The following is a 16086-nucleotide window of genomic DNA, read 5'->3' as shown; positions in this document are numbered from 1 at the left end:
AACACTAAGTAAGGAAAAAATAACACATTTACTATTCAATCTTAAGTCACTGTTCTAAAACTGACTCTATTGCTGTGTTCATTCTCTTCTGTGAGATGACTTCTGACAAGAGAACTTATCAGCTTGCCTCCATCTTGATCAAAAGGTATTAGCTTTTGTCTGGTAAGCACCAGAGACCACAAAGGAGTGAAGGCTGCATTACTTCCCTGATGGTATTTTGATGCTGCTGTATGTGCTTGTTTTCCTCTCAGAGTTACAGAGATCTTTGTTATGGTTGTCCCATTAAATTGATTGTGCTTGAACAGCAAAAAACTACTCATCTCAACGAGCAGCTCTGACTAGTAAATGCCAGCTCATATGCTAATAAGCTGTGTAGGTAGGTAGTAACATTTACACCTTGCTGATATCAAGTCACTGGTGGGTATTGGACCAAGATCACTATTAAGACAGAAGTCTTTAATTACTTCACACAGGAAGGTGCAAAGCATGTGCTAACTAGGAATCCTTACATATGTATGCTCACAGCTGATCACTTCGTATGCATCTTCAGAGTTCGTACCTGACTGAATAATCCCTGCAAGGATCCCTTAAAGCTCAACAGTAATTTAATTATTAATCCACAAACTATTTTTACTAGGAGAAATCAAAGAACTGATTGAAAACAATTAAACGACCCCTGCAGAAAAGCAACCAACACCAAACCACGAAACAGCCCTAAGACAGCACTCCAAATGGAGCTGGAATATCTCCTTTAGACAGTTCCATTGTACGACACTGACAATTCCTACGAACAAATAGTAAGCACAACCTCCAGCCTGAAAGTTTCTACTGTTGTTAAGGAAATGAGACATTAATAAAAATCACAGTAAATCAGCTTCAAAAGTGATGAGACAGCAAAAAAACAAAAACTAAGAGATGGGCATTTTTCCTCTAGCCCAAAGTAAATAATAGAGCTGTGTGGGGAAGCAATCCTACAGAGCAGACAAAAACAAAACCAAGTGACTCTAACGGAGCAGTAACTGGTAGATTATTTTATATGCTTGCTGAGCCAACAGGAATCAGTTGATACGAGCTGAATTTCTTCTGAAGTGGCACATGCTCTCTTTCTTCCTTTTGTAATCAACTATACTGTTAATGCTTTTTTTACTTTTTTTCTAGTTTTTTGGAGCGGACAAGGGGAATTACTGCAATGACTGTAGTAAATAAGGGAAATCATATTCTCAAAGAGCAGGCAGAAAAAACCCTCTGCTTATAAAAATAACAATAATGCACACTTGCAACATTTTATGGAAGAGGTACACTAAAACAGTTAGGAAATCAGAACTTCATGTAGCAAAAAAAAATAAAAACACTTGTAGATGATGTTCCAATCACCACAATTTATCTACTGTTCTCTAGAAGAGGTGTTTAAAAGCAGAAGCTCGTTATGTGAACGTATGTCACACATGGTACAGTAATTATGATTCCCTGAAGGGGTATGAATGTATGTGCATACATGGGTGGGGAGGGAGGAAAAGAAAGCAGCTACATAAGTATTTAATTGAAGCAAATGGAGTGCTAAAATCGTTCGGAAGTCAGACCTTTGTTCCTATTTTCAGGTACAAAAAACAGCAAAGAGCTGAGTTTTAGTAGATTTAAGTAAACTTATTTTAGTTATATTTTAAGAGATGTGAACTGAATTGCTAAATCAACTTAAGAAAACAGGAAGCAAAAATAAGTCCAACTTGCACATATTCATACTGAACGTTAATATCTGCATTGAAACATTCTGAAGTTGCAACAATTACCAGAAGCAAACAGTTTCAGGAGTTTAACAACTCTTTAGCCTTCTAGTGAGGCTCCAACTCATATACTCTGCATACTGAAAATGTTACCGATATCAGTAAGAGCAAACTCACCTACAGTAGCTCTAATCAAGGGAGAGGAATCACCAATGTTGTTCAGACATTCACTTTTAATGAAGTCAGTTACTCCATTTGGGAAGTTGTGGAAGTGTGCTTTTACATTATTCTTCAAGATAAGACCACTCAAGGAACGTGTTGGTTCATCTGCAACAGAAAATAAGTTACATTCAACCTTCAATCAGCTCACAGAAGAATAAGGCAGATTTCCAAACAATGCAACAAGAACAAAGCTTATAGTGAGATATTAATCTTATTTCTTCCTCCAACTACACCCATCTATTTATGTAGCAAAGCTTTCTAGTTTCAGAATCCAGTATTTCCATTTATTCAAAAATTAGACTATTAGTATTGCCTATTCAACATTTTGAGATACAGTTTTCTAGATATAGGCAGGGAATAGATCTGAATTCACAGGGTAAGAGAAAAAACTTGACTCCCTGAGAAATAGCGTTTTATTTTTCTACAGAATATTGAACTCCCTTCAGATACCAGCTGTTCTACTGATCCATTAAATTAATAACTAAGATGGAGACAAAAAAGGCTTTAAACACTGTTAACAGGTGTTACACAGTGCAAACCGTAAAAAAAAAGGTACCAGAACAGACCTAAACAGAGTAAAAATTCAAATTAAGACCACCTTGAGTTTCAGTTCAAGTTTGAGTTCGCCGAGTTATTTTTTCCTGTGTATTCCTCTAAATTACTGCGACAACAGGAAGAATGGAAAAAGAACAGCTGAGACCTTTCAGTTATATTGGAGTAGGCTTGTGCTTGGTTCTTCATGAGAATGAGTAACTTCGTATTACTTCTAAAACACGCTGAAAGTAAGATCTGGATGTTCTATATAGAAAGTTTATACTATAAGAACCTTTACATTTACAGCAACTCTAAACAGCACATAAAGGTAATTTTAATTAGTATTTTAGTCACGTTTGAATTTCTTTTGCTATTGTTCATAGCCCTGACCTGGGCAAGAAATAAGGATATTCAAAGTTTATTTGCAACAAGAATTTACAGTTTTCACACAGATCTATTGTAGGTTTTCAAAATGATTAATATCCAAATAGAATAAAGATAAGTAAAGTAAGATATGCACTTTTCGAAAATATTTTAACATTAAAGTTACTGCATCACAACATAGTACTTTCAGTACACCCTGATGTCTTCAACATCTGGCAGTCAGACACTTTTGTTATGATCAGGGCTAATTAAAACAGAAGCAGCCCTTCTCAGGACAGGGTTTTTTGCTTGGTTGATTAGAAATTAAAGTTAATTTTAATCAACTTATCTTATCTGAGCTCCAAAACCAGAAAGCCATCAGGCACTCTTTAATCTAGTTTCTATGTTCATATTTCATTTTTCCTGAAGAAGCATTATTTTTTATGCTTTGTAACTACAAATGTATTGACTCAAAAACATAGCTTTTGTATAGAAATTTTTATAAACCAGGAAGCCACACACTAAATAAGTATTTGAAACAATTATGCAACTTTACCTACACCATAGGTTTTAAGTACCATCAAACTTTTAACTAGCACAAAAAAAAAACCCAACAACAAGCAAACAAACAAAAAACCCATATTGTTTCATTTGTATAGTGTAGCAGCATTTCAAGGGCCAACAAATTTTCTGGGAGAATGAAAAAGGAGGGGCAAAGAGTGTTTGCTATTTTAAATGGAGACTAGATGAGTGGAGAAGCTTTTCACAACCACAGAACTTGGTTATGACTTGTGACAGACAGTATAACTACTACTTGGCAAATCAAACCAAATAATTCCATCATTTTTTTCAACAATTTGAAGATATCATCAACAAAATTCTGTTAGAGAATGACCTACAGAAACAAGTTCCCATTTGAATGCATGATCAGCTTCAGTTTTGACTGAAATACTTACTGAATTAAAAGTAAAATCTCTACATCTACTATTAAACCAATTTTATGTGTCAAACTCTGACTGCTTTACATAACTGCAGTCCACTGACAGCGCATCTTCAAGAAATCCAGTGCTCCGTAAGCAATTAAAATTGTGTCTATGTGTTTGGCCAGGATAGAAGCCAGAGGAGTCCTTCTTTAATTCCCATGTGATTTAAAGTCCTTGCAAGCCACAATTTATGCATCATCTTAGCGACCAGTTAGACACAATACAATAATTGCTCATTCTTTTATCTGCCAGCAGTATCTTCTTAGGGGTGCAGGAGGTCAGAGTTACGTCCAAGGTCTGATTAGACACGATATGTTAGCCGCTATTAGTATAAACTAATATTAGCCAGAAAATACTAAGCACTCCATTAAGGAAAAACAGTTGCCCTTTAGTATGCCTGGACACGATTGCAAAAGTGACAAAACAACAGCTTCAATTTAACCAAGCAAAGATACAGGTACTAAGAAATTTCTCAGATTAGCCAGCTGGTTTAAATAAATATCAAGGCTGCCTTTAAGAAAAATGCTGCTGAAGTACTGCCTTATGGAGCATCCTATGGAGTGCAGCAGTATCAAGTATGTCAAATCCATTCCTTTAGCCAAGATAAGGATAGAAAGACTATTCTTCATAGTAAACATTTATCGCAGACTTGCGAAGATTGCAAGGGATTCATACCAGAAGTCACATCTCTGTCAAATGGCAAAGAACAAGAAGCAAGAAAAGCAGAAAGATTAAAGACAAAAAACAAAGCCAATTATCACCATGCTGAGAGGTGGCAAACAGATCACAAAGACGGGCCAAAGAGACTGCTAAACAGACCCTGACTATTTAAGCTACAGAAGCAACACAGAATCTGATACTCAGGCATTTTAACAACCACACCACAGTCAGAATCTTAGTTTGAGAAAAAAAATTTCTGATACCTCACTGCACGAAGATATCTATGGAATTCAGGGCATTCGACAACTTAACAACTGCACTGTCAGAAAACAATAATATAGGTCTGAGGAGTTTTTGCTGTAACACCAAGATTACAAGCAGATGGCCTAAGAGCTGAGTAAGACAGTCTTCAGTCTTCATAGATTTTGTGCTAAGTTCTGTCAGCCATATGCTTCAGCCATCAAAAGAGATCGCAGTCTTGCCTCCTATCTCAGTCAGCCCTGAAGTATAGAGTGGACAAGAACACACAGTACAAGAAAAAAGGGAAGTGAAGCAGACCTCTAGCAGTTGATGTCATCTTCACTGCCAAATTAATCAGCAGAAGATCCTCCACTCACCTTACCTCACTTCACAATATAGCTATTCAAATATCACGTGGTTTTGAGCAAGTTTTCAATTCCCTTGCAAGGCTGTAGTACTAGTTTAAGGTTTTAATGGCTCACAGAGTAAGTACTTAAAACAGTATTTAAAAGCACTGCTGTACTAGCCTTAAAGAACGAGATTGTGCCCTTAAATAAACACATTTCCTCTAATCAGAACGTGTATGATACTGGGTATATATGTGAAAGCAGTGCATCTTCTGTAGTTCACCTGAAAGTCCAAGAGAGCTCAGAAAAAGACTACCATGCAAAAAAACATATGAAACATATGACTGTGTAAAGTAGACTCTTACTCTGACCAGTAAAATATCCACAGAAGTAGGCATGGGTGCCATGATGTCAGGGTAGCGTTCTGCCTGAGTGGACAAGACGTCACGCAGATACATATTAAAGAGTGTTTATTTTTCTTCATAGAATTACAGATGAAAAATGGTTTCTCCTACTCATGAGGGTAGGTGTTGGTGTCTGACCTAGGCTGTGATGGCTCCTAAGAAGCAGCACCAGCACCTCTTTGTAGATTGTCAGAAAGCAGACTTGCTGTGAAATGTTATGACGACGTCAGAACAGTTCCAGTGGGTTATCTTGCAGTGCTGAGGCAGGTGCAATTGATTAACTCACCACTCCCGTGAAGCCAAATCTAGCCCTATAAAAGGAATGCCAGTTATCAATTCTCACACTGTTCGTGTGCAAGTAACAAAGCCATCCCTTTAATGCTAATTGGAGAGGAACACAGAAAAAAATACCAGCAATAATAGTACACACTGTATTTTTCCTACCCTCGGAGCTGAATATCTTTCCCACAAGCAATCTGAAAAGCCACGTAAAAGTACATCTTGATCCCACAGTCAAGATGTCTGATGCTAATAAAAACTGACTTCATTAACTGGCCAAGAATTACTCCTGCTTTTGCGAAGCATTTTGAAATTCTTTCTCCTCCTTTTAAATGGCAATTCTTACACTTCAGAACCCCATTCAGGTTTGACTCAGCTGTGCCTTCTGCTTTCACAAGTTATTCAGGTACAACAGTGTCATGACAAGAGTCATAAGTACCAATAATGGCTGCAGTCTGCATTCAGCTCAGTATAGGCAGCTTATGACAGCTTAGCCCTGCAGCACCTGACTGAGCAATGCTATTCCTTCTCAGTGAAATTGGTTGCTTCATCTGAAACAGCACACAGCGACCATTCAAGCAGGTATAGATTCAACAGAATGTATTTTTACTTCAGTATCTCCAAGGAAAAAGCATTCACCTAACTCCAAGTGATCAGAAGGATGTTCTTCTCTTAATCAGAGGATCTACTACTGCATGGGCAATTCTGACTCGCAGGCTTTAAGTCTCAGAGAATTTTTAAGCATTCCACAATGGTCAAGAGCCAGCAGTGTGCCATAGAAGTCGAGAGGGCAAACTCCATTCTAGGTGCATTAAACATAGCATAACCAGCCAGTCAAGAAAGGCAAATTCTCCCACTATATTTAGTATTGGTGTGGTCTCACCTTGAATGCTGTGTGCAGTTCTAGGCTCAAGAATAAGGAAAGGATGTTAAGGTACCTGAATGTGTCCAGAGGAGGGCAACAAAAATTGTAAAAGCTGGAAGATGGTAATGGCTGGAAGTCATATCTTGTGACATGTGGGTTGTCTATTGTGGAGAAAAAGAGGCTGAGAGGTCACCTCACTATTCTCTGCAGCTTCCTGAGGAGGGGAAGTGCAGAGGGAGGTGTTAGCCTCTGCTCCCTGGTCACCAATGACAGGACATGTGGGAACAGTACAAACCCAGGGGAGGGTCAGACTGGACATGAGGAAAAATTCTTTTACTGTGAGGGTGATCAAACTCTGGAACAGGCTTCTTAGAGAGGTGGCTGATGCTCCATGCCTGTTAGTGTTCAAGAGGCATTTGGATAATGCCCTCAATAACACGCTTTAACTTTCGGTTAGCTCTAAAGTGGTCAGGCAGTTGGGCTAGATGATCTTTGTAGGTCCCTTCCAACTGAATTGCTCTAAATGACTCGATGATCCTTGTGGGTCCCTTCCAACTCGGGATATTCTATGATTCTAAACGGTAGACACTCCAAGCTTTCCCTCATTTTCCTCCCTCCACAAGGAAAGGTGACTGTGGAAGTCTGAAGTAGAAACCGAAGAATAAGGAGGCTGAAGATGGATTTCAAATGACTTGGAAGAACAGAATCAGCAGAGCCACACATTGAAGCTTCTCAGATAGTCTCATTTTAATTGGCATTCTAAATAGCAGATCAGTCACTTTGCTCATAATAAGAACTCTTGTGAAGGCAAAGAGTAAAACAAAAAAGTTAAATTTCTCAAGTAATAATAACAAAAGAAACTATATAAAGGAGTATTGAATTAAAAGCATGTATCTGCTCCCTAATTTCTTATTGCAGGTTTATGCACATCTGTTTAGGAAGAGCAATCGCACTAGTGCCAAAACCCTACACTGCCATTTGCCAGAATGCAACCTAAAATAGCAAACTGAAAATACGAGTTCAAGTATACAGAAAAGTCAGAAGAGGAAGAAAATATGCCAAGTGCAGGTTCAAGAAATAAAAATGACGGAAGATTGCCTTAATGAATTAGTTACTCATTACAGGGGAAGAAGCCTTCCTGGCAAGGAAGTCTCAGAAAAACGAAGTGGTTTGTCTTTATAACAGAGACCTGTATGTGCCTGCAAACACAATTTTTTGTTAAGATATACCTACAGAATGTAGACAGCAGAAGTGGCCAAAACTTCCAACGCATGGCATGGCATAGTATACAACACCAGTGTTGCTGGGTATCTTTTATTTTGTACTTCCCAATACTCACTTCATAGTCTGAACAGTATTCTGAATTACCAAAATTGATAACAAGGCCTTATTTCATTCATCCAATTAATCCTTGTGTTCCAACAGCTATTCATATAATAGATGTCATGTTCACCTTCAATATAGTCAGAGAGTGAATAAACTTCTATTCATCTCACCAAGCAATTTCTTCAGAGAGATTAATTACTCTAATTCCTAATTCATTCATTGCCAAAGACTGGCTAGGTCGCTTCCATCACAAAGCTCATCGTTTCTTTTTCCAATGCACTTGAATTAGTGCTAAGGTACAGACAAACAGAACAGCCAGAGAATTATAGTCTTTAGATGTTCTCCAACTGCAACAATATCCTGTATTTGTTACAGAGTTTGGGATATTGTAGCAAATCATACTGTCCTTACACTGAATTTCCATTCGGTATTAAGGATTCTTCTCTTCTTTGGTAGAATTCTAGCACCAATTCAATTGCTGGATCAGGAGGTGATGCATAAAATGGCATTAAAGAGCTGAGACAACCAGTTTGTGGGGATACAATAGAGAAGCTGAAAAGAGCAGTAAAACCAGAGAATTCTTTAAAAGTTTCATGGTTTTGCAAGCCTACAGAGATGTACACATTTTTGCACTGTTTGACCCATGGCCATTATTGGTTAGAATGAAAAAAATTGTAGACTAACCAATAAATTAATTTTTGGTCAGCAGTTCTTCAGTATCTTCAGAAGCAAGGCTGTTGCCACTTAAGCAATAAATATGCAACACTCAGCATCAGCAGAACACTTCCAGCCTTGTTTTGGTATCTTACAGACATTCCTATACTTAGGCAACTGTGTCAATTTTTTTTTTTCCCCGTGACTCACAGGAATCAACGGAGCACTGATTAATTTCAGACCAGCCACTACATTTCAAGGTTGTTAACATACTCAGATACACTGAATGTTTTGAAACATCTCCAATCTCATTTCTGACTGGATAGTGTACCATACCACTTCAAGCTTAAAGTATTATACTCAAGGTTACTTAAAGTCCCAGGGGAAAAAAAAAATAATTTTTTTTTTCCTGCTGTAAAGCTCATAAAGGTATTTCTGTACCTGTCACTCTGAAGACAACATTTATCTTGTCTCATGACACTGCTCTGTCACGATCTTTATTTTTTTGGTTTTAGCTGTTACAAGACAGCCTATTTTTCAAAAATGGATCAGAAATCTTCACAAACAAGAGTGACACTTGTGATGATTTTTAGAACATTTTGCATTTGCACATATTAAATCCACACCAGTAGTTAAAACACACAGCATGAGCTTATTTCTAAAAAAGCCTTAACAGCTTTGAGAGCAAAATGAGCACACTGAGCAGTTTTCCTTTTAAATAGAAGTTACACCCTAACAGTTAAAGTTACCAATATTACAGGAGTAAGAGGGCAAAATATAAGCCATGCTTATAGTCAGTGTATCACCATCTGCAAAGTGAATAACACTACTCTTAACTCAGTCACTTAGGTGTTGGTTTTTGTTTTTTTTTTTTTTAGCAATCTACACATGTATGTTTTAACAAAGAGAGGATGAAAACCACAGCAGAAGACATGCTAGTCTCAAGCAGCTGAGAACTGCACTGAAGCAAACTACTTGGTCAACAGAAGTACACTTAGAAATCACACCAGCAATATCTTCCCTCTTCTCTAGGGAAACACCACATGGGGATGGTGGGTACTGGCTTTTTAAGTATGCTTTGACATGAGAAGCAACAAAGCAAATGTCACTGAGTGAGAAAGTATGACTTAACAGAAGTATACAAATAAATGCCCCTTGTAGCAGACTACATTCAGCTTTTGAGATACATACTAAGGTAAGACTTTAAAGAGATGGCTGAATACTTCCCACTTACCCCAGAAATAAAGCCACGTTTTTTTTGGAGCCAAAACAAACCATACACTAAAGACCACCTGAACTTCAGAAGAAGAAAAAAAGTTTGATAGCCTTAATAATCAAGGGAAAGCCTGAGAAATTCTGTCCTTTCTTTTCATAATACTATTCAGAGAAAACAGAAATTCTAAGATTTCTCCTCCCAAAATGACTTTGCTTGCAATGAACAGCACCTTTGAAGAGCCTACACCAACGTAAGCAGATCAGTGTACTGGGTTAGAAAACAGGTACTTACAGTCAAAAAACTTGTTACTGTACCTGCTCATTTTCAGTATTTTCCTTGTATGGGTTTCAGGAATAAGGAAAGAGATAATAATAGAGATCCCATACTCTGATTCTGGATGCTCACAGTAAGGATTTCCAAGAAAGCATTCCTGAACCATTGAATCACATAACACAATCCACTGGTAACTTCAAAGTTTCTTTCAAGACTCTAAAAAAATAAATAGATCTGTCATTTCTCACCTATGGCATGTATACCATGAAACTGCTTAGGAGAAACATTTTACTGAAGTCTGTATTACAATACCCCTGTGGGGACACAGAAAGGAGTGAAAAGGTGAAAAAGCATGCAGTTTTCAGTGCTCTGATCTAAAAAAATTAATCATCTCATGAGTTGGTTTCCCTTAAGAAATGTATGCACCTCAATTACTTTTTGCATTGATTCTAATACCGAGGTGAGATTTATTTATTTATTTTAATTCTCAATATATCAGAATTTAAGAGCAAAATATTTCACTGTTGTTTCACTATGACACTATACATTCTGTATAGCACTTTAAATTCTAAGTAAGGATACATTAATCTGAGTTTAATTCTGAATTTTAATCCCATCAGATATCAGATTCACTCCTTGACAGCTATTTTAGTATATACAAGTGACATCATGATGGATGATGGGTTTTGTGGGTGATTTTTTGGGGGTGGAGGTGTTGTTTTAATTTAAAAAACACCTTTTTCTGGTTTAATCCTGCTCATCAAAAATACCTTCCTGAAACTGAAAGCTGGTTAATCAACACATGATCTCACACAGGCCTTTTCTTACTCAGCTTCAAAGACCTTTCAACACCAACGTGCCAAGTCAAAACTACTAGCCAGACTATATTTGAATTCCAGCACTTATCAGAAAATATTCACTTTAAACTTACAGAACCACTCTGGATCCCAGTAATAGTTTAGGAAAAGCCATTCCAAATTCCACCTGCAGACCTAGATGAATCATTAGTGTCATTATTAATAGAAAATAAGCTACCATGTGTGGCAGCTTCTATTGAAACAAACTTTGGCTGGGGAGGATGGACAGGAAAAATACTGACAAACCTTCCCATGGTAATGTTCCATGAGCAAGTAAGGTACTCTGAATAACGAAGTGACACATGAAAATAGAGTGGTTGAGACACTGTTCTATTTTCAACTATTTATCCTGTAGCACCTATACGAAGTCCATTGGATTATGATCTTGGATCACGTTTTAGTGACTGACTCTTCAGCCCATCCTAAAGTGGGAACTCCAATCTTTGGTCTCACTACTGTTATCTCTGCAGACAGATTATACCCTAGTGTGACGCAACAGGATAAATAATTATGGCTACATGGGCCAGCAGAATGATATCAGGATCATTATGTGTTTGTCTCAAGGTATGTTGCCATTAGCCTAGATCCTAGCAAAAAGCACAGCAGTGAATCTAAAGGACAAAGTAGAAGGAACCTAACTCAAGGCTTTAGAGACACTATCCATAAACTAACAATGACTTCTGTTGCTTGTCTAAGCAGGATAAAAGACAGATCTGAGAAAGGACTTATTTGTTTTTTTAACTAGAACTTTTATTAGTAGTCATGTTCTTTTTTCACAATATAAAGAGGTATTAGGTATGTCAAATCTTACCTAAGAAGTGGTAAGCTTTGACACAACTTCGGTTCTTCCAATTCTTATATAAAACATCCACCATCTTGAAGGCCACATCAGGCCCCGTAGAATACCACAGTAGTTCTGACACATTATAAAGACAACTTTCTTTTTGCTGTCCCTGAGTTGTGAAGACCCCTATTCTGGCATGGATACAAGTGTAAACATAGTGGGCATCCTCCACAGAGATTATAAAGTTGCAATGTAGTTTCTCTTCATAGTTGAACAGAGAACTGTTGCCAGGAAGCAACAGAGTAGTCTTTGCTGATGCAAGCACACCCTGTCATCTCAGAGTATGCTGATACAACATTGCATCAACCAAGTATCATGCCACAATTATGACAGTCATCACATCCAATACTCCCTAACTGACATGTCGAATTCATGAAAATTAGTTGAGTATTATTGGTGAATGACAATGGTCATCACTTTCTGATAATTTAGTGTAAGCCTGATCATCCTCTCATTCACAAAGTTCAGAAGGCTGCAGAAGATAAAGTGAGGTGTAATTATAGGTTAAAAAATAATAATAAAAAAAATCACAGGGAATTGAAAGGATTTTTCTACAAAAGCCAAGACAGACAAATTAAGAAGGATGCTATTTTTGCCAGTGTGTTTTCAATGGGAAGAGGGGGGTAAGGTATCTATCAAACATTCACTTACAGAAGGCATAAACCAATTAAGGTTTTGATACAGACAAACTTGAGGTATTTCATCATTTGCGTTAGTAAGGTCTGAAACAAAACCCAGAAGTTCTGCTTGCAGATTGAGCCACCTATATTATGATACCTAGAAATTCTTCCTCTGATCCGCCTCGTGCTTCAGATGTCTTGAGCAAGTGCCTCAAAGCACCATAACTAGAGACCAGGACTATCTGCAGCAAGATAGTAAAAAGGCTCAGTTTTCAGATGTTTTCTTGTCCTTTCCTTCAAGGTAACAGAGTTGTGACTACAGAAGGAAATATGTAAACAAGGAAAGGAGGATTTAGATACACAACTTGGAACAAAGAATGAAAGCTCCAGAAAGAAACGAAGAACAACAGAAGCAGACATGACACACCGGACTATTTCAGTCAACCACAAAAAAAAAGGGGGGGGGGGAAGAGAAAAGGATCTGAGAAGCAGCAGTAGTAATACGCACACATTCCAGCAAGTTACTTATTTACAGAAGACAGGCTTACAGGGTTCTGAGCTCAGTTCAGGGGACATCTTAAAAAAAAAAAGAGAAGAAGAAAGATGCCAGGGGAGCACAGCACCACTACATTATCTGCTAGGCTTTATACCTGTCAAACCAGGAAGAAACAGCTACAATAACAGAAAATCTGAATGATGCTTTCATTTACAAACAAAGACAAGCTTCTTTCAAACATTTTTCAATTAACATAGACTTCATCTTGCCCAACTGAGGATGATCTCTGAGCACCATACTTCTTGGGACTTATCTTCTAGAGAGCTATACCTCAGCCTTCAATGATTTGGGATCATATTTTATTCCATCAGCTTGCCTACTGTCTGACTTTCAGGACAGCATGCTATTTCCTGGATATTTATTTTTTTACATTCTATGATATTTATAATGTCAGGATTAGCATTTCTGAAGATAGCACTGCAAGTCTGGACAAACAAGTAGAAGAAAAAAAAAGCTCGGGCATTCGTTAGCTATAAGACTGGCCTTATATTTCCACTGATAAATTGCAGCAGGGCAACACCTGTATTCAGGAAGATCCAAGCCTTTATCAGCTAAAAAAGGCTCACAGAAGTTTAACACCAAAACCAAAGCAAAACCCACATTATGTGCAGTAATACCACAAGAGACCTAAAACCTGCATGTTTTAAGCATTCAGATACAGGAACTTTGTTCGGACAAAGCTAAGGCTGGAAGGGAAAATAAAGTTACACTTCCTTCAACTGGAAAGTAATATTTCTGGTACTAAAAAAAGGCAACAACTTGGTACAACCTTCGTTGCAATAAAATAAAGGTGCTTAAAATACGCTTATATGACAGCTCCTGAATGTAGAAATTCTGTAATGGTGGATTAAAATGCATCTTTAAGCACAGTTTTCTAAACAGCAGTTTCAACAGTGGCAAAAATTCCATCAAAGGTTAGTCACACCTGCTATCAAACCAAGTTATTTTTTGCCCCATGCACTAGCTACCAGACCACTTTAATTTCCACTGACTAAACTGTCAGTCATGTTAAAAGCTTACTTCTGTGGCCCCTTTTGCTGGGAAGTTATGGCCATAAGAAAAGCATGACTTCCAACAGCACTGATCTCTCAGCTGTGTCATGAAGCACACTATTTCCCTTCTCTAGCCAACAGACTAGTAGGACAGATTGCCAAGAGAAACCTCCTCAGGATAGACAGTGAAAGAATACTTTCCCAGTTGTAATGAAGACAGGGTCCATCACATTTCCCCTACTGTTCCAAGAGCATGCAAGAGTAACAGCAGTTCTAAAAGTCTCTTTACCTTACTTGGCAGGACTAATAAGGGATGGAGAGCTGCTGGCCCTTGGATTCAAAGCAAAACCAGCCAACAGTCCTCTGTTATCCCTCATTAGTCTTATCTAAGCAAGGTAACAAGATATTTGGAGCTTGGCAAACTGTGAAAAATACCACCACTGGACTCTATTATGACACAGAATCACAGAACGGCAGAGGTTGGAAGGCACCTCTGAAGATCATCTGGTCCTACCCCCTTGTTCAAGCAGGGACACTTAAAGCAGGCTGCCAAGGACCATGCCCCACCTTCAATAATCTGAAAGTTTCCTGACCTTGAAATAGAAAGCTGAAGAAGACCAGCTGCCTTGGACAAAAGATTATGACTGAAAACGTGACTGATGCAGGACAAGATCTTCTCTGAAGCGACAGATATTTCTCAGTAGTCTCACGGAAGACTACATGATGTACCTGAGAGCCATCAGTGAAGGATGATCCTAGACAGCTCTTCTTAGAAGTTAACTTGCTACTTCTCAGTTTGGTTGCCTCCCTCAACCCACCAGATCCTAAATGTTTCCTCCCTGCAATGTAAGAGCTTTAAAACAAACGTTTTGTAATGATTAGCATCTCCTACCTTTCATTCCATTCCAAACAAATTAATGTGTATAAACATTAAGAAGGGGTAAAAAGATTATTGGATAACCTAAGCAGATCCATTAGAAAGAGAGATCCTGACATCATTAAACGTACATCAGTACCTAGAACCTCAAGCACAAACGGTGAGCAGAACAAAGAAGGGGAAATTAGCAGGTTAACCACTGTTAGAAAACATACTGAGAAAAAAGATGTGAAGCAACCCCCTCACCATATCCTTTGTACAAATTCCAGATCCCAGTACCAGACTTGCTTTGTGTTTTTATTTTTCTGTTACTGGTTTAAAGCACACAAGCAATTAAAGTATGGTACCACATTCATTAACATGTAAGTGTTGGGTACTTTACAACTACACTACCAACTTGCTCAATAATTTATTATCTTGGCTGATTCAGGTCTTGAAAGCACTCTCTCAAATTTCAGAGATTTCCCCAAGGCCTTAAAGATTATCGGAATACTTCCTATGCACACAATCCAAAAGCACTGTGATTTGTCATTAATGACAAACATAAAAAAGCCACATGTGCTAAAACAGGTCCTGAAATAAATCTCTCTCACTAGTGAAGACCTCACAGATCAGTAGCTGTAGTACACTGGAAAGAAAATCTTTCACATGAGTTTACCAGCAGGTAGAAGCTATGTAGTATGCCATACAGAGCATGTACTAAGGTCCATAAGAATAAGCCCTCAGTAAATACTGAGTGGATTTCTAACTCCATTTTACTAGAATGACAGGGAGATGGGGGTCTGGGGGGGGAAGGAGGCGTTAACTAGAACGCCATTTTGCAAGAAAGACTTCAGGATAAAGGTTCTGACAGGCAGCCTCTTCAGACAACTCTAGTATGTGATCTTTAAAATGTTTAGCAGGCTGATTATTAGATGATTTTAACTGGATCTAGCAGGATGTTTTTATGTTGTCTACAGTCACAATTCATCACCATGAAGCAAATTCATTCCATTTTTACTACAGTCTCAGAGAAGTATGATGCTCCAGCACTTCTGATAAGATTTCATAGGACATTCGGAGTGGAACCTATTCTAAAACTTTGAAACTACAAGCAGCAGTAAGTTACCAGACATTTTACCACAAAATTTCCTGAGGGGACAAGTTCTCAAAAGACTGCTGAGATCCACAAACCAGCAAACCGACTGCAGGAATCAGCTTCTTATTTCTTTCAAGGTAAAGAAAACAAAAACCAAACAAGTGAAAAATAGAAA

The 16086-nt window shown here is 38.0% G+C and overlaps 1 protein-coding gene across 2 annotated transcripts in view; it reads right to left on the bottom strand.

Annotated features, from left to right (window-relative positions):
- TNPO1 (transportin 1) overlaps positions 1–16086 on the bottom strand; it is an 83515-nt gene that overhangs the window by 41627 nt on the left and 25802 nt on the right. For both annotated transcript variants that reach the window (XM_083816929.1, XM_083816930.1), the window contains one exon: positions 1899–2048. In XM_083816929.1, coding sequence (XP_083673055.1) covers positions 1899–2048 — 150 coding nt within the window. The remainder of the gene's footprint in view (positions 1–1898; positions 2049–16086) is intronic.

The sequence above is a fragment of the Anser anser genome (genome assembly GCF_964211835.1).
Source record: "Anser anser genome assembly, chromosome: Z".
NCBI classification, from domain to species: Eukaryota; Metazoa; Chordata; class Aves; order Anseriformes; family Anatidae; genus Anser; species Anser anser.
This window is presented reverse-complemented; position numbering and strand designations above follow the sequence as displayed.